The sequence below is a fragment of the Homalodisca vitripennis genome, chromosome 1, assembly GCF_021130785.1.
Source record: "Homalodisca vitripennis isolate AUS2020 chromosome 1, UT_GWSS_2.1, whole genome shotgun sequence".
Taxonomy (NCBI): domain Eukaryota; kingdom Metazoa; phylum Arthropoda; class Insecta; order Hemiptera; family Cicadellidae; genus Homalodisca; species Homalodisca vitripennis.
Window position 1 is genome coordinate 35,667,202 of NC_060207.1, and position 27,503 is coordinate 35,694,704.

General features: G+C 33.8%; 1 protein-coding gene across 12 annotated transcripts in view; it reads right to left on the minus strand.

Annotated features, from left to right (window-relative positions):
• The window catches only part of LOC124359657, a 622,196-nt gene that overhangs the window by 398,457 nt on the left and 196,236 nt on the right, over window positions 1-27,503 (minus strand). For 11 of the 12 annotated variants that reach the window (XM_046812601.1, XM_046812617.1, XM_046812593.1 and 8 more), the window contains exon 2: window positions 15,380-15,533. In XM_046812601.1, coding sequence (XP_046668557.1) covers window positions 15,380-15,464 — 85 coding nt within the window. In that variant the 5' untranslated portion in view covers window positions 15,465-15,533. Of the gene's footprint in view, window positions 1-15,379; window positions 15,534-27,503 lie in introns of those variants that run through there. The other variant, XM_046812641.1, reaches the window with a different exon arrangement.

Below are 27,503 nucleotides of genomic sequence, written 5' to 3' on the forward strand. Positions count from 1 at the left end.
TACTAATTATAAAAACTTAATTAACAATACAATTTTGATACATTATAAAATGCAAACCAAAACTCTCTCGTGTACAAGTATAGCGTGTCAGTTCTTTTTAACAAATAATGAAAAAACAGTTCTGAAAACATCTTATGCTTTTAAATTACCCATTGCCAATAATGAGTAAATCATATATAATGAATAGGAGTATTTTCAGTACTATTAAGTCTTATAATTTAATGTGTGTCACTATTCTTTAAATACAATTTTATGAAACTTAATATTAATACAATATCATAATGCTACGAAAGAAAACAATATGCAGCTGTCTCGTGTACGAAGCTTGCTTATATTTACCTCTCCCTAATGACAACAGAATAATAATACAATGTCATTAATGCTACGAAAGAATACAATATGCAGCTGTCTCGTGTACGAAGCTTGCTTATATTTACCTCTCCATAATGAAACAGAATAATAATACAATGTCATAATGCTACGAAAGAATACAATATGCAGCTGTCTCGTGTACGAAGCTTGCTTATATTTACCTCTCCATAATGGAACAAAATAATAATAAAATGTCAAAATGCTACGAAAGAATACAATATGCAGCTGTCTCGTGTACGAAGCTTGCTTATATTTACCTCTCCATAGTGAAACAGAATAATAATACAATGTCAAAAATGCTACGAAAGAAATACAATATGCAACTGTCTCGTGTACGAAGCTTGCTTATATTTACCTCTCCATAATGAAACAGAATAATAATACAATGTCAAAATGCTACGAAAGAATACAATATGCAGCTGTCTCGTGTACGAAGCTTGCTTATATTTACCTCTCCATAATGAAACAGAATAATAATACAATGTCAAAATGCTACGAAAGAATACAATATGCAGCTGTCTCGTGTACGAAGCTTGCTTATATACACCTCTCCATAATGAAACAGAATAATAAATACAATGTCAAAATGCTACGAAAGAATACAATATGCAGCTGTCTCGTGTACGAAGCTTGCTTATATTTACCTCTCCCTAATATGAACCGCTTGTTTGAGTCGCTTGACTTGGAAAGTTGGCAGTAAAAAAACAGCAGTCAAGAAGTTTTATTGGCAAAGTTGTCCACAAAGCGAGTCGAGGCGAGGACGTAAACAGCTACAAAAGTAACTCGCTAAGTCGTTGTCTTCTAAAAGCCTGGACGTACAAATGCTCTTAAACTGTTCATCCCAATCTTCCGTTTCCTTACACTGGAAAATGCACTTAGCAGTGAATTGCAAAGGTAAACGTAACCATGCGGTCGTTTTCCGTTCATACAAATTAATCTCATTAATTCCAAAGCTATGCTGATGAAAAGAAATAATAAAAGTCTTCATTAACGAGGATTAATTATATTCTCTACCACTTATAAAACTTATGCCAAAAACGTTTATCGACATGCCTTTGCTTTCATTAATGGTTAGCTACTTTTAAAACCCAATTCCACTGTTATTTATTGTTGTTTGTAAAAGCGGGAAGAAAAGGATATACATGAAACATGGGGTCCCAGGGACATCGATAACATGTGCTTATATTTATATCTGTATACGGGGTACCCAACTTAACTGTGTAATTCAGAAACGATCAGAATTACAATAGAATTCAATTTTTCCCATATACAGAGTATTCCCGAACTCCCAATCGATCTTTTGAGATATTTTCCTGGACAAAATCAAAATAGTTAAAATATCATTTTCATACTTTAAAAACGTGATAACTAAAAAAGACTTCATTTTTGTATATAATATAAACATTGCTAAGTTTATAAAGGCTTGTTGTGGAAACTATCAATTTTTACAGGCTTTGTCTTTAAACTTTTAAAACATTTTTAACGGCTTGTGTAAAATACTTTACTTTTAAAGTTGGTTAGTTTATATAATATAGTATGCATAACACTATAATATTATAGTGTTTATGCTATGTTATTATAATGTCGAGTTTTTAAAAATCAGTTAATAAATTAATAAATTAGGGGGAGAATTAATTTATAAAAAAACTAAACAATATTAATTGCCTCTGTACAGCATAGCACTGTTCGTGAGGCACACACAACAATACGCTTTTTAAACGTACGATGATTAAATACGATGAAAATTGTGTATAATAAGCAGGATCAGGAATAATTCCTATCTGCTAATTTCAATCAAATTTTAGCCAATCTAAACAGAGAATAATAGGTTTCTCCAAAGTTTCGTAGAAGGTTCAAGAGACCGTGTATTGTAATCTTGTTTCACTGTTACGTTTGACACTATTGTCCTCAGTATTCAATTTTGTCCTCTTCTCGGTCCTTAGTTAATTACACTAAGCTTCCATTACAGATCTATGATACAACAACAATACCTACCAATAATTTTATTTTCATGATTCTTTAATTTTACTTACAGCATAAATTTTAAATACGGTAAACATTAAATGTGGAATTTTTTTAAACTTCCATGTAACAACTTCATGTAACTTCACTCTTCAAAATCTACTAGTAACAAACCAACCAAAGCATATCTTATCATTGGCAACTTGTCTTGTAAATCTAAAAATGTGGTTTAAAGAAATCACGCTGTCAGAAATGTCCTGCAGAGTATATATATTGACTCAACTACAAATACCTTGAGGACCAGAATGATAACTTTAGATGTTTTCCATACAGCCTGGTTACACAATTGTTCATAAAGTATCTTGAAGAGATGTGGCAATGTTTTTATGAAAAGTAAAAGCAAATACAGATTCTACGGCATGAAGTTATACACTTTACTAGCGGTCAAATTAAAATATATGCTATTGATTTTCCGTAAAATTAATATGCATATTAAAAATCTATTGGAATGGGAAGGATTGCTTATCAGACAAAAGAAAACAAAACATTAACTAGTATTAGATTGATATTGATAGACGTAAACCCAGTTATATTTTTGCACGAGCTTGTTAAAGAATAACACAATACGTAACATCACGTCTAAAAACATCTGATATCGCTGAAATTTCAAAACAAACACTTGAACTAATTCCCTAGCCATGTTTCAATTCAATACAAGGATTAACAATCAAAGCGCCGGGATTGATTGGAAAACAGTTGTGAAGAAAACAGTAAAATTAATCCACTTATAAAATTTGCATATTTCCAATGAATTAATAACTGGAATTTTCTACAATTCAAGTGCTAATAGTTTGTAGACAAATATTAGTACCAAAAAGCACAAGAGTACGTTATATATACAAATCTTTGTTAAGACCATTGTTAGCAATTCGGCTATTTATACAGCGTATGACAAAAATAATTTTACAAAATTTGAGAACAGGTTTTTTACACCAAATCAAGAAAACAGTTTTGCATATGTCCGGAAATATTTTATTTTGTAATAACAACCTAGTGTTTCCATTTAGATAACTCATTCTCATCAGTACGTAAACTCATTTAAATCTACACATAACGTAGGTATGTGGGAAGAGTTGATTCAATGTGAATATTGAGTTAAGCTTCATTCTACCTTCCGCTTAGTGGAGCGTCTGACATCTGCCACTGCATCTGACAATTGTGCACCTGATGAGATAATGAGAATACCTCTTCGTCTAGACTACACTGGATAGCTGCAGGGTAACCAGGCTCCTTTGTAGCCAAAGTGTCTCTGATGTTGAAACTATGCAAAAATTCGCTTTGAACGTCTTAGTCAACGACTTTTTATGGATCTAGACAGACGTGTGCTCCAGATTCCAGGAATCAATCTGGACTAGTGTCAATTTTAGACACTGCACTTAGAGTAATGAGAAATAGGCTTAACTCAATATTTGTATTGAAAATGCTCGAAATGTGCTACTTCTGATTCCAAATACGCATACAATAACAATATTGACTGCCGTACACTTTCAGAGAGTCAATGGTTTTGAATAGTTCTGCAGGCTTCTGTGATATTTCGTAGAGTTTCTACACCCGAGTTGTCTGCTGCATAAAACAACAGTTTAATGTTGCCCAGAGATAAAAAATTTAAAGGATTGATCGATGGAGAACATATTTTAAGCCATGGAAATAACCTTTTTATGTATATGTCATAGTAGATACAAGTACATTTCGAACAATAGGGCTAACATGTGCTGGAACCCCATCCATCATTGTTCTTCCTACTTATACACTAACATCTTCTAGTAAGTCTTAGAGATTGTTATGAATGATCTTCATATACATAATGACCAGACATGCTGAGGTCTTATTAAGTTATTGAAAAGCGTAATCAATGGATGGCATTTTTTATTTTAAAGTTATTGCCCTTTAATATTATTGCCTTGAAAAGTATAAAATATTGTACATCACTACGAAGGATTACGGAAATTTAAAGAAGAAATTGTAAGTAATTTTCTAATCAGGTGCAATTAAAAATTATTAAAATTGTGTTCAGTGGTTTTTTCACAGTAGGTATATTAATGATAGCATGAGGTAGCAATGTTTTAATTAATTACGACTTAGAAAATTATATTTTAAATTAAATATAATTTAAAACAGTTACAATATACAAAAAAAATTATTCATGATAAAATATTTTACTAGAAAATTAATTTATTTTAAAATAAATAACATCATTCCCTCAAGTCATCTTTCATATTCATACTATAAATGGCGCAACCTATGCCTTCAACCATTTTTATTTGGGCATGAGAATAAGTTGCTCCTAAATTCTGTTTCAATTCCTACCGCTCTTCAAGATATTGCTAACATATTTCTCAACGTTTCCTTTTTTTATAAATGGATCTTACAAGTCTGTAACCAAAACTTTTAAGCTAAAATCGAGTGCACTATCTCAATCTAAACCATTTATCTGATAAGCCAGTATTCACAACCCGATATCTTAAAACCTACATTTACTGTTACTTTTGAATTTATTGTAAACTTAATAGTCCTGAATGTCTACTAAATAATTATACTTTATTACTAAGTTAAATATGTATTGTGTGTTCAAAATGTAACGTTTTTAGGTTATACTTATTATAACGAGTCTTGACCTTAAACGCCTAACTAGTTTTAATTTTATCACACGCCTTACACTTCTACATAAATATTGCCTTCAAATTTGTAATATATATATATATATATATACATATACAAATTCCGAAATTGGACAAACACACCACGACACGAGCAGGGGTGACCCCAGTATTGTAATTATTTTATCCTTACTACTGTATTTTCTAGTTTTAAGACGACACTATAATTATATTCCATTACCCATAAAAAGATTAAGTTACTTAGGTAGTGCATCGGAAATTGTATTAAATATCGAGATGAATCTGTTCATCGACTATGATGTAATATCTCTGTTGTTACAACCCAAATACTATCGCAGTTGAAAGTAAACAACGCATCATTCTGAACCCGTACTAATACTGAATATTACCAACACTTAAATATACGTATTTTGTACTTTACTTTTTATTTGCATTCATAAAATGTAATGTTTAAAAACATATTAATTCAAATTTTATTCGTAAACCACGTTGATCTTTTTTAACCACGGTACATCAATACTTAATGTATTAAATATTTTTGAATTAGTACCAAACTGGAATATGTTCAGTTATTTACTTGGCGCTACGTAGTGAGTACTTCATACAACTTTGACTACACAGTTAGTGTGACGTATATAAATGGACTCATCCTATGTAAAGGATTATTCAATGTCACATGTTTAAAGCTCATTTGGTCAAAGAAATAGATTTTACCTGGAACTGTACAGTGTGTGGCTTTTTGAGTAGTCATTAACCACTTATTAATTGGATTAGTAAAACCGAAAACTTTACGTTTTAGTTACTATTACTTTTGACAAATCAATTTACAAACTCTCTTTTATGGTCATAATTTCATTCTGTATAGTATTAATTCGATGAGATTTGAAATACTGTATACATCTGTTATTCCGTTATTGATCAATTGAAAAGATTATGATCAACATTTGCACAAGCATGTGTTAAGAAATCAATACCCTACTCACTGATGTCAGGAAGGTGTATGCATGCTAATTAATTAAAAATCTGTTAAAGCGTATTTTGTATTCCAAGAAGCTGTGTATATGTTATTATTAACCCTGCCACATGCTATGTATTACTGGAGAGTGGACGGCCTGTTTGTATGTAGGGTGCGAGAGAGAGTGAGAGAGGACGAGTGCCACAGCGCTGTGTGTTAGCCTCAGGTGTGTCAGTAACAAGCTTGTTGAGACAAGCTAAGACTAATAGTGCTACTACAAGCTTGTCTCTGTCTATTTTAGTCTGTGGTAGGCTCTTAAGTACGGTTTCGTAACAATAAGTACATACAACATTATGTTTCACACTCTGCTTTGTAGCGGCAGAGCCACTTTTATAAAGGATTACAGAGAAGCCGAAAAATTGTTATTGTCAATTGGTATCCTACAATAACTAAAATGCAATAATAAATAATTTATGATTGTACAATAATAAATCATTAAATACAACACAAGGATAGTGTTATTTATAATAGTTGTTACAGTTATCTTATTAAAAACAATGTATTTTGGTAGATAGGATCTTACCTCTTCTTCAGGTTCCACAACCCCAAGACATTAAGAAGATTTTCTAGAAAACCTTTTTCAGTTTTTGTCACATCCAAAAACTATTAAGTTCTGTAATTGTTTCAAACCATTCATCGATAGTAATGCCAATTAATAACAATGATAACTGCATGTTATTATAAACGAGCCTTAAATGAACTATGGACATTTTATCAATAATGTACTAATTATAAAACTTAATTAATAATACAATTTTGATACATTATAAAATGCAAACCAAAACTCTCTCGTGTACAAGTATAGCGTGTCAGTTCTTTTTAACAAATAATGAAAAAACAGTTCTGAAAACATCTTATGCTTTTAAATTACCCATTGCCAATAATGAGAAATCATATATAATGAATAGGAGTATTTTCAGTACTATTAAGTCTTATAATTTAATGTGTGTCACTATTCTTGAAATACAATTTATGAAACTTAATATTAATACAATGTCATAATGCTACGAAAGAAAACAATATGCAGCTGTCTCGTGTACGAAGCTTGCTTATATTTACCTCTCCCTAATGAAACAGAATAATAATTCAATGTCATAATGCTACGAAAGAATACAATTTGCAGCTGTCTCGTGTACAAAGCTTGCTTATATTTACCTCTCCCTAATGAAACAGAATAATAATACAATGTCATAATGCTACGAAAGAATACAATATGCAGCTGTCTCGTGTACGAAGCTTGCTTATATTTACCTCTCCATAATGAAACAGAATAATAATACAATGTCAAAATGCTACGAAAGAATACAATATGCAGCTGTCTCGTGTACGAAGCTTGCTTATATTTACCTCTCCATAATGAAACAGAATAATAATACAATGTCAAAATGCTACGAAAGAATACAATATGCAGCTGTCTCGTGTACGAAGCTTGCTTATATTTACCTCTCCATAATGAAACAGAATAATAATACAATGTCAAAATGCTACGAAAGAATACAATATGCAGCTGTCTCGTATACGAAGCTTGCTTATATTTACCTCTCCATAATGAAACAGAATAATAATACAATGTCAAAATGCTACGAAAGAATACAATATGCAGCTGTCTCGTGTACGAAGCTTGCTTATATTTACCTCTCCCTAATATGAACCGCTTGTTTGAGTCGCTTGGCTTGGAAAGTTGGCAGTAAAAAAACAGCAGTCAAGAAGTTTTATTGGCAAAGTTGTCCACAAAGCGAGTCGAGGCGAGGACGTAAACAGCTACAAAAGTAACTCGCTAAGTCGTTGTCTTCTAAAAGCCTGGACGTACAAATGCTCTTAAACTGTTCATCCCAATCTTCCGTTTCCCTACACTGGAAAATGCACTTAGCAGTGAATTGCAAAGGGAAACGTAACCATGCGGTCGTTTTCCGTTCATACAAATTAATCTCATTAATTCCAAAGCTAATAGTAAATTATGCTGATGAAAAGAAATAATAAAAGTCTTCATTAACGAGGATTAATATATTCTCTACCACTGATAAAACTTATGCCAAAAACGTTTATCGACATGACTTTGCTTTCATTAATGGTTAGCTACTTTTAAAACCAATTCCACTGTTATTTATTGTTGTTTTAAAAGCGGAAAGAAAAGGATATACATGAAACATGGGGTCCCAGGGACAACGATACCGTGTGCTTATATTTATATCTGTATACGTGGTACCCAACTTAACTGTGTAATTCAGAAACGATCAGAATTACAATAGAATTCAATTTTCCCATATATTATGGAGTATTCCCGAACTCCCAATCGATCTTTTGAGATATTTTCCTGGACAAAATCAAAATAGTTAAAATATCATTTTCATACTTTAGAACGTGATAACTAAAAAAGACTTCATTTTTGTATATAATATAAACATTGCTAAGTTTATAAAGGCTTGTTGTGGAAACTATCAATTTTTACAGGCTTTGTCTTTAAACTTTAAACATTTTTTAACGGCTTGTGTAAAATACTTTACTTTTAAAGTTGGTTAGTTTATATAATATAGTATGCATAAAACTATATTATAGTGTTTATGCTATGTTATTATAATGTCGAGTTTTTAAAAATCAGTTAATAAATTAATAAATTAGGGGGAGAATTAATTTCTAAAAAACTAAACAATATTAATTGCCTCTGTACAGCATAGCACTGTTCGTGAGGCACACACAACAATACGCTTTTTAAACTTTCAATTGTCTAATAAGCAGGATCAGGAATAATTCCTATCTGCTAATTTCAATCAAATTTTAGCCAATCTAAACAGAGAATAATAGGTTTCTCCAAAGGTTCGTAGAATGTTCAAGAGACCGTGTATTGTAATCTTGTTTCACTGTTTTGTTTAACACTATGTCCTCAGTATTCAATTTTGTCCTCTTCTCGGTCCTTAGTTAATTACACTAAGCTTCCATTACAGATCTATGATACAACATCAATACCTACCAATAATTTTATTTTCATGATTCTTTAATTTTACTTACAGCATAAATTTTAAATACGGTAAATCTTACATGTGGAATTTTTAAACTTATATACTCTTTAGCTCCTAAACGAGTAAAATTTGAGCACGTTTTGAAAAATGGTGAAAAATTTTATATTATTAATGGTAACAAATTTGCCATTTTAAACCTGCCTGTAAATAATTTGGTTTTTTGTCATTTTGGGAGTTCTGTTAAAAAGCGTAGTGTTTCAATACTGTACATAGTGGTGTTAAAAAAATTAAATACTCTTTAGCTCCTAAACCAGTAAATTATAAACAAAACTAGTCAAGAACAAAACTATTAAAATCTTGTATACTCGAAACTGGAAGAAAATATAGTGAAATCCGTTAGACGTTTTTAATTTTGGAAAATTGTGTTAGAGATGTATAATAAGGTACTGAGCTTGACTGTAAATGTTTTGTATTGTGATCAAAATAGTACCGTACCAAGATTTTTTATGTGTTCGGATGGTTTCAATTTAGAGATTTAAAAAATGTATGATCAATAACTTATACAACCTCAAGGTTATGCACCGATTAACATTCAGGGTAAACAATTAATTGTGCCTGTCTCTTCAAACCTCATTTTGCTGATTAGCTATTTAACTTCCACGAACAATTGATTGAATTCTGCAATCATATAATTAAAGTTTCAATGCAATTGCACCCACTTTTCAAAAATGAAACTAGTTGGTCTTGAGAAAGCATGCGATTTATGATTTTATAACTAAAATACACATATTGGTAAATCACTCTTTCAACTTAATCATTTTATAAAACACACAATATAGTAGATACTAACGGTTGACTGAGTAATAATGTCATAAAACAAAATAAACCCAGACTATAGATTAGATTAGATAAACAGCAAAGAAAAATAAACAATGACGGTGAACGGTCTGTACGATTAACTAACTGTTGCCGTACCGGTTATGTGAAACTGATTACTCTCAGAATTACTGATTATTCTTGTGCGAATATCTCACTAGTTATTTTTCGTCTCTTGGAAACTTAGCCTTAGTTCATGTTTCTTACTGTAAATGATCATACAGTTGATACAATATAACCACAGGATGAACGTGGGATTGAGCACAAAAATCATTATGTAAAAGATAAAGAAAGATTGTTGAAAACGTCCAACGATATGGATTCCCACTTCAAGCCTCTGCATGCCATCACGTCGTTTCTTGTTCGTCTGTTTATTAAACTGCAAACTCCTCCAGCTCTTTTCACTTTAATATTTAACCTACGTTTTTCAATATTTTACTACGCACTAAGTAAAAGTTAATTAAAACTCATATGGAGACACTCTTTTAAGCACGATTTGATACTTGTTAACTGATATGATTTTATAATTCGTATTTACTGAATTAATATACTTTGACATAAAGAATATTGAAAAACAGTTTTGATACATTACAATCAATTACTGATTAGAAACTTGTATCAAAATAATTGAGATAACTGTTAGCCTATAATTGAATAACAGTTAAATTAGTAAGAGACACAATTGGCGTTCAAACGCGTCAGACACGAGTTGAAGTTACAGAACAAATCTGCAACATTTAAAATGATAATGAATTAATCATTATTGTACTTTAATATTCCTCTCCATACTTCTTTGTATTTAATTATACTAGCAGCTACCCGCAACTTTGCCTGCAATCCCGTATACTTTTTACGTTTATGAAAACTTCTGTTTCGAGTAAATTACATTTCTAATAATGAGTTTGCCTTGTTGCCACGATATATATATATATATATATATATATATATATATATATATATATAATATATATATATATACAGGGTGTAACTGAAATACACCGACAAACTTCAGGAGGTTGTTCCTGAGGTCAAAACGAACCAAAAAGTTCCTATAATTGTATGTCCTAAAATGCATCGTTTTCCGTCTGTCCGTCTGTTTGTGTTTATTACATTAAATTTTTTTTCTAAGGAACCATTAAAGGTACAGAGTTAAACTTTTCAACATATGCTAATCTAGTAAATATTGTCAATTTAAAAAAAATTGAAAATTTTTACTCAACAAAATTCAAAATGGCGGCTAGTTAAAATCTTTGATGGTGAATTTCTCAAAAACTACTTCCTGTATAAGTAGTTTTTAAGAAATTCACCATCAAAGATTTTAACTAGCCGCCATTTTGAATTTTGTTGAGTACAAATTTTCAATTTTTTTTTTAAATTGACAATCTTTACTAGATTAGCATATGTTGAAAAGTTTAACTTTGTACCTTTAATGGTTGTTTAGAAAAAAATTTAATGTAATAAACACAACCAGACGGACAGACGGAAAACGATGCATTTTAGGACATACATTTATAGGAACGTTTTGGTTCGTTTTGACCTCAGGAACAACCTCCTGAAGTTTGTCGGTGTATTTCAGTTACACCCTGTATATATATATATATATATATATATATATATATATATATATATATATATATATATATTATATATATATATTAGACAGGTAAGCCTGCTTCTTTTTATTTGTATTTAAAACGTTATATATCATACTGATAAACAATTAAAATTTTTGTTCATTTTATTATTTCTTATTCTATGATAGACTGCGGTTACTGAAAAAGTAGATAAATGATGTTACTATAAAGGTACTACCTATGTGCTTTCAAGACTATAAATGTAAACAAATTGAAAACAGTGGTTAAATTAATTAAACGTATGGCTGTACTGTCATAACACTATGTTTACACAGCGCAGTTGATTACATTTAACAGGCTCTTTCAATTGATTATATGCTGTTTTTGCTGTAATGCAACTTTGAGACCAGTGAGGAGTACCTTGGAGGGATGTTTGAAATAAGAATAGGCCTACCTGTTAACCAGAGACCTTAAGAATGTCCATGTAAGATTTCACTTTATCGTTTGAATAGTTTACACGTCAAAGCGTAATAAACAAACTCACTTGCACATTTATAATATTAGTTACGATATAGATCTCAGAAACCTACATCGGTCAAAAGAGGTCTGCGTCCGGGGCTCTTGCAATTTTCTTTCGGTCTAAAGTATTTCCAGTGGCTTAGTATAGTTTAACATGTTGCCTACATATGTAAAAACGTAAGATTGAGAAGCTTACCTCAGTTAAAAAGCTACTTCAGGCCGTTTAAATTCACTTGCAGCCTAGTGTATTTTATGTTCTCAAATTTGAATTGTCCTGATGAAGACATTATATACATATGTCCTGAAACATACTCCGGTCTAAAAGGGCTTACTTCCGACTCTTTCAATCTTCTTTCGGTCTTAGATAGTTCCAATGGCACAATTTTGTTTGCCTTATTGTCCCGTTGAAAAAATATACAACTGTGACTGAAAACCGTACTACGATAATAAAAATCTACTTCCGATCAAAGGTGGATCACACTTAGAATAAAAATGCTATGTTAATAAACAATATCTACTTCCGTTGTTTGTGTTTTGCTTCCGATTTAAGGGGATGTGTGTACACTCCCTTTGAGACGCCTTAAGCTACAGTAAACATGCCAAACACAACGCTAACCAGTGTCGAGTACCTAACGTGCAAACACAGCTTTGATCATTAATGTGGGTTCAATAACAGTGTTTACATAATAATAGTTCCAATGCATTAGCTGGTTCATTCGTCTCGTAACTATGAAGCAATCTAAGGTAAGAATTAAAGAGTAACTCCGTCTAAGCGATGTGCGTTACACTACTTATTAACCTTCAAAGAGCACACTGGGGTACATAAATTTTATTTTCATATTTCTCAGTTTAAGTTTGTTATGGAAAGTTTTGGTATCCATGTAATTTTATTTGGCATCACTAGTCTTCAAGCCTCACCACTGGCCTCATTACTTGCTAGCTGAGGGCTGAGTAATAAACTATTTTATTTGCCTTGGGGTCGAGTGGAACCCTTTGTGCCGTTTAATGTTATTTTATCCTCATTGTCTATATTTGATTATATTAGTTGTATTGTCGTTTTTGTGGTGTTTTTAAATAATTTTCCTTATTGACCAAACACAATTTTAATCAATAACCAATCAAAAACATATAACTTTTTAAACCAGTGTCTATGATTCAATATAGACAATATGTTTATGCTGAAACTTTTTTTGCCTATTTTTTCGATAAAAATTGTAATTATTATATTTATTGTTTTGTTACCAATATATTATAGCTCGCACACGCTAATAGCCGAAGAAAACAAACAAAACGTATATAAATGCAATGTATTTATATTTATATTTATTTTTAAGCATGTTTTAAAATGGAGTCCAGCAGATCCCTGTATGTTTGTTGAAGGACAAAAATATCTGTGCCTTTTAAAGATTAAGCATTTATTTCTATGTTCTCAAATGTAAATGTAATAAATGTTTCTGCCTCTCAGATGAAATTGGCAACGACTGTTAAGTGTCATTTCACTTTGGATTACGTGTCGTAAATATTTTTAATATTATCCCAATTTCTTAAATATTTAGGCAAATTTTTGTAGCTTATATCTCCTTACGAGCCTTCTTTGGATTCAAATGAATATAAAAAAAATACCTAGCCATATTCGTTCAGCCGTTTCCGAGATTAGCGCTTAGCAACACATTTAGCGATTCATTTTTATATAGTAGGTTAGTATAATATTCTTTCTTCGTAGCTTTTTCCTTCTTTTGCCTAATACTGATGTAGTGAATAAATGACAACATTAAACACAAATTTGATGGTATCTTTGTGCTCTGCTATGTATAACAATGTCTAAAAATGCAATTTAAATCAAATTTAAAACCTTGTCAAGTATATATGATTTTATAAACCCTTTTTTACACAAACAGAAGTTATTAGTAAACCGTATGTAAATGTTTAGTGACGTTCGTATCTCACAGTGAAGTGAGAAGCGCTGAAGTGACAGGGAGTAGAGAAGCAAGTCGCCTGCAGGCTTTTGTTAACGACCTGCTTGGAAAATCTTAGGAAGGTGGTCGGGAATCTTCTGGGATTAGTTTACGTTGAAGTCTGATGCGCCTTGCGTTTCTATCCTACCTAGATGTGAAGAGATTAATTTGTGATTTGTATTTAATTATTAAAATAGTAGTTTAAATGAGGGTTTTTAATTTATAAAACAAATTCTTTATAGTGTGATATTATAATAATATTTATTCAATGATATTGGAATCAAGCTGATTCGTATTGAAATTACTTTAAATGTAAATACCCACACTTTGGTGGGAATCTTCTGAGATTAATTTTACGTTGAACTCTGTTGCACCTTGCGTTTTTGTCTACCCAGATAAGAATAGATTAACTTGTAAAAGTAAAGTATAGATGTCTTCTTTTACCAGACAAAGTTAAGGCTAAGAAGCCCTCTCTAACACTTAACCTGGAGACCAACGGCTTAAAGGTAACTTCCGAACCAACACCAATGGCCGGGCAGGCGGGCTTATTATCAAATATTGTTTCCATTTTCATTAAATTTTAATGAATGGTATTGGCATTAAGCTGAATTGTAATGAAATTGATTTCAATAGAAATAACCATACTTTAGAGAGAGGATGACAAGACCATCTTCATCATACTTTCCTACGAAACTCTGGATCATTAGTCGAAAAGGTATAATAAATAATAATAGGATAAAGGTCGAAAATAAATTGCAAGAGCTCGGCTTAGAAAAATATCTGTTTGCTTCGTTTTTCTGTTTGATGACGTTTTGGAAGTATCAATATTTTAATATTTCTAATAAGCTTAATCTTTCTTTCATCAAACAGTATAATACAAATGAATTCGATGTTTCTATTTATATTCTTAGAACTTTATGAAAACAAAAAGGTGGTTTAGTGCTTGTTATGACGGACTGAACTCATATTTGACACAGCTCGATATAATATAACCATCATAAGGTAATTCTCCGCACATGCGTAGTTTCTATCGAATGATTTCGTACTAAACAGCTTCATGGTATTAATAACAGTTGGTATCATTTTTTCAAAGACTATAGGAAATACATTAGCGGTTGATATTGGTGAATGTATAAGGTATAATTTGTAACATACTATTGGCTAAAGAATTTTATTCTTCACCATATACAGATCGTCCGGATCGAATCATTGGTTCTTCGACCGGAAATGCTTGCTATAAGATCTGCAACAAACAACAAACCAAGGCTCTAAGCAACAGCCCAATGTCATGTCACAACGTCGTCGCGAACCTTATACCCAGAAAAGAGTTAGCGCATATTTAGACACCCACAGCTATCAAATATCAAGTAATAATAGCTGTTAAGCCTTATAATGTATACATTTTATGAAAGCTATTATCATCTATATACTATTATTTTTACAATTATTGATAACAAACGTGTGCCCCTACCTTGGCTGCTCTGGTGGTTAGATGCACTAGGCGGTCGACACAACGTTAACTCCACTAAATCTTCGGCAGGGAAAATGACGTACATTCTTCGACGCACAACATGGCGCCGACCCCAATGCCACCGCCCTCAAAGTCACTCCCGACAAGCAGCGTCCTGAAAAAACACAAATCACACTAATATTAATGTACAGCTTCGGAATCCATAGAATACAAACACAACTCAAAGTCACATTGGTGGTTATTGAATATCAATCAGTCAAGCTTCAGGAATAATAAACCGTACTAGTGTGCATGCTTTGAAGCACAGTAACCCACGGATATCAACAAACTAAGAAGTTTCCTGAATTAGAATACCCACTCATTCAATCTTAGTTTGATCCAATAGTCATTCAATGGTTGGTAATCAAAAGTGAGAGACTTCAATATCATGTTAAAATGTTGGAATGTTTGGTCACTGCCTAATTCTATCAATTGCTTTTTGGTACTATAAAGTGCCTCCCAAATATTATTTTATATCTTAACGTTTTAGGGATTTTTAGTATGAAATCATCAAAGTAATGATTTTATACAAAGTGATCATAAAGTCCCCTCTTCGTTGAACTATTTTACGTTTACCCTCGTAAACTATTTTACGAGGGAGGCGTAACCCAACTACCACTTTTTTTCTAATGCAACCTCCGTTTAGTAAATCGTATTTGGAAAGGAAGTATAATACAAGCACACAAGTTTAGGCTCTAACCAAATACTTTAGCTTATATTTTCCAACGTACTTTTACGTTGAAACTTACCTAGCGTACAATACAAATTAAATATTAATGCTGATGACCGCCTATGCGGCTACTTCAACCGAAAAATACAACTGTCTCTATATGCAACCGTTCAAAATTAGCTATATCATTTTGTGTCTATAGTGCATTAGAACACCGTTTTACATATTTCCTAATAATCTTAGTGAAATTAGTAATGAGATATTTGATGAACGAGCCATTTTAAAAATGTTTGGCTTGCATATGAAATCAGTTCGATTATTTGACGCAAATTATATATACATTACAGCAGCATAATTAAATAAATGCACACACTCAAGTCGCAGTCATCCTATGACAACTACAACCACTCTCTGTGTGGTCTCCAGGTTAAATGCCAGAAGCTCGTCAACACAGAACAAGCGTTTGACGCCAGAAATGTCGCATGAGAGTATTTAGCGTATCATAAGCCACTACTCTGCGCCCCCCTATCCAGTAGTATCTTGACCCCTGGCTTCATTGGCTTTATTATTCTGTATGTGGAATAAAAATAGTTCTATAACTTAGAGGGACAGAAAATTCTTTATTTTAATAGATATAATTTATCAATTATATCATTATATTATGAGGGATTTGATTAGATTGTGGTAATAAACATGGAGAGTCTTCACTGATTAGTTTTTATATCACAAACCATTTAACCTTTAGTGTGGCACTTAAAGAGGGGTGAGAACACTTTATTAAAGGATGATCTCCTTTTTAACTTTATTCTATTCCTCCTCATGGGTCATCGGCCTGTGCGCGCATCTTATCAAACAGAATAAGGGAGAGAGTCGATACTTTACAAGGTCGATGGTACTGATAAAATATGCAACGGTCACAGACAGGATTTGAACCTGCGCTGTCTCTAACTCAGATCCGGACGCGTGGCTATCGGCACATTAAAATACGGGCATCATATATTCAGTTTTATGGGCAACCCAATTCAGTACAGTAAATCATTGATATCTGTTAATCATAACAAAAGAGATTATTAAGAAATAAATTAGCTTAATTTATTTTTAGGCATTAATAAATGTCAACTCTAAGTTTGATTCATTACAAGTAATTAACAGTTTGAGTCCCAAAATAAGTTTGTAAAGATCAGCCCACACCCATATGCATCATATTTGCTGCATACTATTTGCATACTATTATACCTCATGTATCAGATTTGATAACAAGTCATTAACAGGAATCAGACTCCATGGATCGGTTTTGATGCAAGTTTCAATCCTACACCGTAATACTACCGTGCTGCCTGGACTTTGGTGCATCGCTAGTGTGTTTTTGTTTTATATAGTTGGCTACACTTACCCCACACATTGTATGAGCACGTGGTATATATTTGGTGTGGCACATGGCAGACTGTGTGTGTGTGTGTCAAATATGTGCACATTATTTTTATAGAGTTCTGGATCAAATATACTCGTATGATTATTATATATATATATATATATATATATATATATATAATAATCATATAATATATATATATATATAAGTAAAAAAGTTAAAGATGTCTTATTTTACCAGGCGAAGTTAGAACTAATAAGCCCTCTCTAACACTTAACCTGGGGACCAACCGCTTAAAGGTGACTTCCGAACCACCACCAACGGCCGGCTGCTTGCAAGGACAGGAAAAAATATACAAAAAAATAATTATATATAGATATTTATTAACTTTGATCCCATAGTCTAAAAAGCTTTTTAATAATGTTATAGTATCTGTGAAAGAAAAGGTTCATGAAGCAAATAAGATGCACATAGGGCTCCTTCTGTATACACATAAATATACAACTTTTAGTACGTAGCTTTAAAACATCAATGTTCAAGACATTCTACTATACGAAATTTCAAATCTTCCAGGAAACTTTCTACTCAGATGAATTTCTTTTCATACCATTCTACATAAATACGCAAATTAACAGGATTAAGAGGATTGCACGTCTGGCGTTGTTAACATTTTGAAACGAAATAATATTGTTTATGAAATAAATAAGTTTATACACGTCAAAAACACATCAAATTTCTAATTATTTTCAATTTATGAAATGATTTTGTTAATTATTGTCCACTTTAAACTGGTTAATTACAATATATACATATGTAACCTCATAATATTATAGAAACATAATATACGTATGTTATAAAATTATAATATTATATGCATAATTTGACAATATAAATTCTGCGAATTCTAATTTAACTTACAAGACATACTTTATGACAATTTACTTAAGTAAAACCTTACACATTTATAATTCCTCTGTTGAAATCGAAGCTCAACCAAACAATACAGATGTTACGAGACGTGCCGTGAGGAAGTCTAGAAACAGGTTCTGACTCAATACAATAAAACATCAGAGTTTAGACAGTGGAACTGATTGTTCCTGACTTCTGACACAATGCACACTCCAACTCCATACAGAAACTATACAGTTTAATAAGATCATACATATTTAACCGGTATTCATAAACAGGGAGCGAGAATTTTTAAATCGCCCGTCACTTAGTAAAGTCCATTAAAGTCAGTTCTATTAACGTCCACAAACAGGGTTTACCTTTGACCTTTGCAAAGCTAAAGCATTTTAAGAAGATTAATTTACAACTAAGTTATTAAACTCTATTTTTTATTTTTCTTCATTACTCTGTTTTATAAATGTTACCTACTATTTACTTTATTAATAAGTTACTACTCATCTGTTAGTTTACAGCAATTATATTTTAGTTCAATGGCATCTCATTACATATATTAAAATCTAAATTTCATAATATTTCTATGTAGCCTATATATGTTTAATATATACACATACATTTGGTTTAACATACAAAACATTGTTTTATAAATGACAGAGATTAACAGACGTAAAACAAAGAACTGTTTATGAAGTTTTTATTTATTGTATATTTTTTATGGCCTGAATCATTTTCTTACATACTGGACACTCGTTGTGGGAAGCTATGAATAGCTTATTTCAAGATAGGAGTACGTTAAAGACGGTTAAGTTGCATTTTTTAAATAACCTGCGACAGACAAACAAATTTTACACTCTATCCCCCTCTTAAGAGAAAAGAGAAATTGTGCTAGCCTACTGAGTGATAATCTTATTGGCGGACACGGGACATCATAGAACTCATTGTTGTCTATGTAAAAATGAGTTTTCGTTCAAAATATAATGTCTAAAGATAAAATCTATCCCGTGATATTTGTTATTGAACTGATATTTAAACTAACACTTAATAACATTGAGTTTTCCTGTATACACAAAATCTATCCTATCAAATCCACCGAAATAATGGCTTTAATGATTTATTTATATTTAGTAGAGGAAAGGAGAGAGCAGAATGAAAATTTATTATATTATTACAGTATATAAAATCAAGTATGATATCGATCCACCATGGCTTAATTGTTTGATTCTGAATTTAGGACTTAGTTTATTTCAGCCCTTAGACGCCTAACTATAATGTTCTCGTTTTACTAATATTTTGATGATTGACTGTTTGATTTTGACTGTTTATGTTAACATTTTAGTTGAGCAATCATGAAAAATTAAAAAAGTACTATAGACTTCACAATCTGCAGTTTAACAGTTAGTTTTGTACCTGCTATTCTTTTTTTAAACTTACTAACTATGAACATTCAGGTCACTAAACATGTCTATTACAAATACTACAACAAATAGAGTCGTCTAACAACAGTTATACTAGCATAGCAGTTAGAGCGTTGTTCAACAAAATACCATATACAATATAGATAGGTGACAGCACTGCACAGTCCCCAAGATGAACGATGCTTTTAACCCAGTAAACTAGTATCGTCAATAAGGTAATAATCTAGTAACCCAAATTATAATGGATTTGGCCGCAGATTAATTTATTTATGACGACTAATGTAATAAATTTGTATTAACTTGGACAGGTGCCATACATATTCATATTAATCTATAAATATGGGCAAAACCATTAATTATGGCTAGAACTGAATTCAAGGATCGCCCGGGTGCATTGGTCTTGACGTACACGGAACGTCGCGCGTCGCGTCGGTACGTTTGATATATACTGTGATGTTAGATGCCACATCATAGCCTGCTTGAATAATAAATGCACCTAAGGGAAAATGTAAGTAAATGTAATAAACGCATTGAATAACAAATCAAAACATTGTTAAAATCCACCATCATTTGAGTTTGTGCATCAAATTTGAAATTTAAACATTAATACCAATTTAACACACAATCGATCTCAGAATTCCACGGCCAACCAAATTTCTGACATTTTTCATTTCCTCATTGGGTCACTTACTGTAATGTAAAATGCGTATGCACCACGTAACCTTTCAAGCGAACTACGAGTTTTGCCTCATTTAAACCTCAACCGGAGTGTTTACCTTCCACACGAGATAACGAGTGACGCCGTGTATTTTGCATTTGGCGGGAGATTGTAGTGAGATACTTTACGAAACGTAATGTCGCATTGACAGTTCTCAATGTACTGACCTAGAACTGATTTCGTTTCGGAGGGGAGGAATCAGGCTGCACGGCAGTGTAGTCAACATGACGAAAAATCCTTCCGGCCGTGAGAGTTTCAGTATAATTACTTTCTTAATCTCTTACATCGCCTTGAACATTAGGATACTTTAAATAGAAGTTAACAACATTCTTATGAAATTATCTGCAGAAGGAAATTCTCGTTCTATCACTCCATACCCAGTGGTTATCTCCACCTTTTCCCGATCTGGTTAAATACTTAAGCATTCATTGCAAAAATACGATAAAATAATAAATTACTACAAATTTTTGAATGGGAATACTGTATTGTACGACGCTTCTTCGATTCAAGTTGAAATCATCGACCTTAAACGTAAATTTTGTGTTTATTGATATGTGGTAGTAAATATTCTAGTCTTAAAAAAGAGGTGTAATTTCTTACAGATCTGTTAATTCAAATTATAATTTGTTCATTTCAGATTTGATTCCTACGTTTTTCAACTTACAGTTTTCAAAACTTATTCGTATTTCTTTGACTGTTAAAGCTAACGTTTTATATTTTGCAAATACGTAATAGTACCGTCCACCTTAGAGATTTATTTGCAATACGCATTCAGTCAATGTATACTTGAATCTTGCTGAGCGTAAACGTTTTGTTACAATTAGAACCGACCTCGGACCTCAGATACAATTAAAACCCCTATCAAGAGTTTATTTCGACGATGAATCATTTTATAAAGCTCTCGATTTGTGTCCGGAAGATTTCACAGCGTCAGCTCATCATTAATTGGATCACATCATTGCTACAAACTACGCCTCCCCATACTACACCATTCTTCGATCATGAGGTAAATCCGTTATCACTTATCACTCATATGAAAATGAAGATCGTGAACAAAATCTTCAATAGATAGCAGTTCGATGCCGTTGTAGCAGTAGCACAGCTCGATTATACATTAATATTGACGGTCATCATCTCACATCTGATAAAGTTCAGCTTATCAGAAAACACCATCAACGGAGGTATGGAACTTCACTGCTCAACTCTCCTAAGATGTCTGTAGATAGAATCATGCTACTCCGCCACGTTATTAGTGTCAAGAATAAGAACACAACCAAACGACGGCTAGAGATCACCCCCTCCGCCAAAACATCCGACCAGCGCTGCCATTTTTCTGACATGGATATTACCAATAAAATCCCCAGCCTTCAACATCAAAGAAATTCTTAGATTTATTATGCCTACAAGTCTTCTCGTGGCTGGATGTTATTGCAATGCTTCATATAAGAAAGATTTATAGCCTAGTTGTTTGCAACTATTTTTGTCCAACCTTTGCAGCTCCAATTGTTTGTTTCTTTTGCTCTTTTTTATTTATCGCTGAGTTAACTCCAAGGTTAACGGTTCAAACTTGAGCGTATTTGAAAGTAATCTGTAAGGATATATAATATTTTAATTGTTGCCAGATTCTGATACAGCTCTTCACTATTGGTTATTAACTTCTCACTAGTGACACTTTTGGTTCCATTTTCCAAATTAACACTTCTAAGTGGATAAAAAAATAATTAATTACAATACACCTTATGATATCAAAGCAGAGGACGTAGTGAGAAAAACATTCATAGATTAGGATTTATATTTTAAAAGCAAACCTTTATTTTGAAATATTAATTAACATACAAACAGCTCAGAAACGAAATTACAAAACGTACTTTAAACACACATAACGGTTCCGGTTAAAATAATACTCCGTGCAGGAAATAATAAAAAGAGTGTCTGGTCTCTTGGTAAAACACTTTTTAAACCTTTCAAGCTTGCAATCCTTTAATCTCCCAATCTGTAATGGCTTTTCTAAAAAGCAGTCCTTGTGCTGTGTGACGCTTTTGGAACCTTTCATAACATTTGTTACTATGTCCTCTATAATTGCCTTTCAGCATTAATTACGTTTTTTACGTCGGTTTTGTACAAATAATTGCACTTATATTACGGTTCTTTTGTTATTTCTAGAACATTATTACGGTTCTTTTGTTATTTCTAGAATATTATTTTCCCACTGAGAGCTTTAAAATTTAATAATGTTGTTTATTTAGCAGTTAAGAATTAAAACAAGAACCTGTAAAAATACAGATGTGAAAAATAAAATTCTCTATCTCAATTAAAATGTGATTGATTTCATTCAATTATTGTACGGCATAAAATACAATTTATTTATACACTTTATGTATAAATAATATAATCTTATTGTTAGAAGTCGTAAATACTATATATATATATATATATATATATATATATATATATATATATATATATATATATATATATATAGTATACAGTTGGCACAAAACAGTGATAATGATTTAAAACATGGTAGAGAGAAATTCACCCATAGAAGAAAGATACACATTTTTTCATATTGTTATTTGATATAGTGTGTATTCTTGCGGGAGGAAATATGACATTTATTGGTTTTGATGATGTTGCAAAACCACTCATGAGGTTTTACGTGCATGTAAACGAAAATCTTTTATTTTAACGAAATAATGGGTAAACTTAATTATCTTGTAATTGTTGAGCTTGTTCCAGTTCCCCCTCCTTCTTGGAATCTGACGCTGTCACAGACTTGACTACTGGAATCTGGAGTCACGTTCCTCTCAAGTAATCTAAAATAAAAGCGACGAGGAAACTCAAAAATAACTCCTTGCGTCGTTCGACATCAGGTACACATAGACTACAAAATATAGTTTAATTTTGATGAAGGAACATTTTCATTGTCTCATCAGGTACACAACTGAGTGCACTATAAAGTTTTTGTCTCGATCCAAAAGCATGATAGAGTAACCGAGTTTTCTACACATAACGTAGCTATGGTGGGAAGGGTTGACTTAACGTGAACTTTGAGTTTGGCCCAGTTCACCCTCCTCTTAGTGCAGCGTCTGAAATCTGAAGATTTCATTTTTTAATACAACCTAAATCTGAATAAATGAAAAACTCATAACATTAAATAGACATATAAAGAGAAAAGGTTATAAATCAATTGTGATCAGTATATACAATAAAGCTACATAATCACACGCCTTCTTCTATCTCTACCACGGTAACCCGTTTGGAGATGAAACTCTCCACGGACGTTACAAAATGGAAAGGACTTTTTCACAATATCAAACAGTAAAGATACCAGACTTCTTAAAACAGTTGTGCACACGCAGTGCATGTCACAGAACGAATGTCTACATAAGGTACTACAACCTCCCACCTCTTTTGGGAAAGAGAGAGAGAGATACACAACATTCTTTACTTTAGTTATTGACAAGTTTTCTCCCGTTTTCTCCGTTCATTGTTTAGTTTTTAATTCTTTTATCAGCATAATTAGACTGTCTATAAATTAATCTCTATAGTTTGTCACTATTATTATAAAATCTGACAATTTATGTCTTGCCATATTTTGAGCGTGATTGGTAGGCCTATATCTACGTATTTTTCAGTACACTAATAGAGCTATAAGTGGAGCAGATATTGTTGGACAAATCGTACACTCACAGTCCGGCTTGCGTGACATTGCAGCACGCCGCGGTGGGCCACGGCCCGTACTTATCGATCGTCAACTACACGCACAAAGTACATACTGCAGTCATACACTCGTGTGTCAGTCACCCCGTCACTTTGCTTCCGTCGGCCCGGCGTGTGACTGCTACCGTACTTATTGATCGTCAACTACACGCACAAAGTATATACTGCAGTCATACACTCGTGTGTCAGTCAACCCGTCACTTTGCTTCAGTCGGCCCGGCGTGTGACTGCTACCGTACTTATTGATCGTCAACTACACGCACAAAGTACATACTGCAGTCATACACTCGTGTGTCAGTCAACCCGTCACTTTGCTTCCGTCGGCCCGGCGTGTGACTGCTACCGTACTTATTGATCGTCAACTACACGCACAAAGTATATACTGCAGTCATACACTCGTGTGTCAGTCAACCCGTCACTTTGCTTCCGTCGGCCCGGCGTGTGACTGCTACCGCACTTATTGATCGTCAACTACACGCACAAAGTACATACTGCAGTCATACACTCGTGTGTCAGTCAACCCGTCACTTTGCTTCCGTCGGCCCGGCGTGTGACTGCTACCGTACTTATTGATCGTCAACTACACGCACAAAGTATATACTGCAGTCATACACTCGTGTGTCAGTCAACCCGTCACTTTGCTTCCGTCGGCCCGGCGTGTGACTGCTACCGTACTTATTGATCGTCAACTACACGCACAAAGTATATACTGCAGTCATACACTCGTGTGTCAGTCAACCCGTCACTTTGCTTCCGTCGGCCCGGCGTGTGACTGCTACCGTACTTATTGATCGTCAACTACACGCACAAAGTATATACTGCAGTCATACACTCGTGTGTCAGGCAACCTGTCACTTTGGCTCCGTCGGCCCGGCGTGTGAGTGCTACCGTACTTATCGATCGTCAACTACACGCACAAAGTACATACTGCAGTCATACACTCGTGTGTCAGTCAACCCGTCACTTTGCTTCCGTCGGCCCGGCGTGTGACTGCTACCGTACTTATTGATCGTCAACTACACGCACAAAGTACATACTGCAGTCATACACTCGTGTGTCAGTCAACCCGTCACTTTGCTTCCGTCGGCCCGGCGTGTGACTGCTACCGTACTTATTGATCGTCAACTACACGCACAAAGTACATACTGCAGTCATACACTCGTGTGTCAGTCAACCCGTCACTTTGCTTCCGTCGGCCCGGCGTGTGACTGCTACCGTACTTATTGATCGTCAACTACACGCACAAAGTACATACTGCAGTCATACACTCGTGTGTCAGTCAACCCGTCACTTTGCTTCCGTCGGCCCGGCGTGTGACTGCTACCGTACTTATTGATCGTCAACTACACGCACAAAGTACATACTGCAGTCATACACTCGTGTGTCAGTCAACCCGTCACTTTGCTTCCGTCGGCCCGGCGTGTGACTGCTACCGTACTTATTGATCGTCAACTACACGCACAAAGTATATACTGCAGTCATACACTCGTGTGTCAGTCAACCCGTCACTTTGCTTCCAGTCGGCCCGGCGTGTGACTGCTACCGTACTTATTGATCGTCAACTACACGCACAAAGTATATACTGCAGTCATACACTCGTGTGTCAGTCAACACTGTCACTTTGGCTCAGTCGGCCCGGCGTGTGACTGCTACCGTACTTATTGATCGTCAACTACACGCACAAAGTACATACTGCAGTCATACACTCGTGTGTCAGACAACCCGTCACTTTGCTTCCGTCGGCCCGGCGTGTGACTGCTACCGTACTTATTGATCGTCAACTACACGCACAAAGTACATACTGCAGTCATACACTCGTGTGTAAGTCAACCCGTCACTTTGCTTCCGTCGGCCCGGCGTGTGACTGCTACCGTACTTATTGATCGTCAACTACACGCACAAAGTATATACTGCAGTCATACACTCGTGTGTCAGTCAACCCGTCACTTTGCTTCCGTCGGCCCGGCGTGTGACTGCTACCGTACTTATTGATCGTCAACTACACGCACAAAGTATATACTGCAGTCATACACTCGTGTGTCAGACAACCTGTCACTTTGGCTCCGTCGGCCCGGCGTGTGACTGCTACCGTACTTATCGATCGTCAACTACACGCACACAAAGTACATACTGCAGTCATACACTCGTGTGTCAGTCAAACCCGTCACTTTGCTTCCGTCGGCCCGGCGTGTGACTGCTACCGTACTTATTGATCGTCAAACTACACGCACAAAGTATATACTGCAGTCATACACTCGTGTGTAAGTCAACCCGTCACTTTGCTTCCGTCGGCCCGGCGTGTGACTGCTACCGTACTTATTGATCGTCAACTACACGCACAAAGTACATACTGCAGTCATACACTCGTGTGTCAGTCAACCCGTCACTTTGCTTCCGTCGGCCCGGCGTGTGACTGCTACCGTACTTATTGATCGTCAACTACACGCACAAAGTATATACTGCAGTCATACACTCGTGTGTCAGTCAACCCGTCACTTTGCTTCCGTCGGCCCAGCGTGTGACTGCTACCGTACTTATTGATCGTCAACTACACGCACAAAGTATATACTGCAGTCATACACTCGTGTGTCAGTCAACCTGTCACTTTGGCTCCGTCAGATTTTATCTTCGTTTGTCTTTTGTAGTGAACAAAGTAATCAGTTATATTCATAAAACACCCATAAACCCTTTTTCTCCATGAATTGGACTAGTTACATCGTCATGTAAGCTTACAGCTTTGAGACCGAAATTTCCATGATTAAATCGTGATTTTTTTCTTAATGTTGAAGCCAAGTAGTCCTTTTATAAAATAAATGGTGGTACAATGTGTTTTTTCGTTATAACACTTTAAATAACTTTCCTGTAAAACAAAAACACTTATTTATATAAGTACAAGAGGATAGGCATTTAATAGGCACCAAAAAAGGAAATTTGACAATTTTAACCAGACCCAAGAAAAATTGCTGGAAATAATAATAAATTTTTTACAGTTAGTATATAAATAAGAGAAAAATTACATGTTTTTGTTTAGTTGTGTTCTTAAGGAGAAGATGTTTTAATATTTTGTCTAAACATACAATTTATTCCCTACACGTTTTTAATCGCCATTTTGCTTTTGTATGCACTTACAACGCCTAAGCTATTTCTCAAGGAATTAAATTTCTATAATAACCACACCTATTAATATTATAAGTGTGAATGCTTACGAAGATGTTTTTACTCAATCACATAAAAAATAATGGACAGGTTATGACTAAATGTGGCATGTATATAGCGTAAGT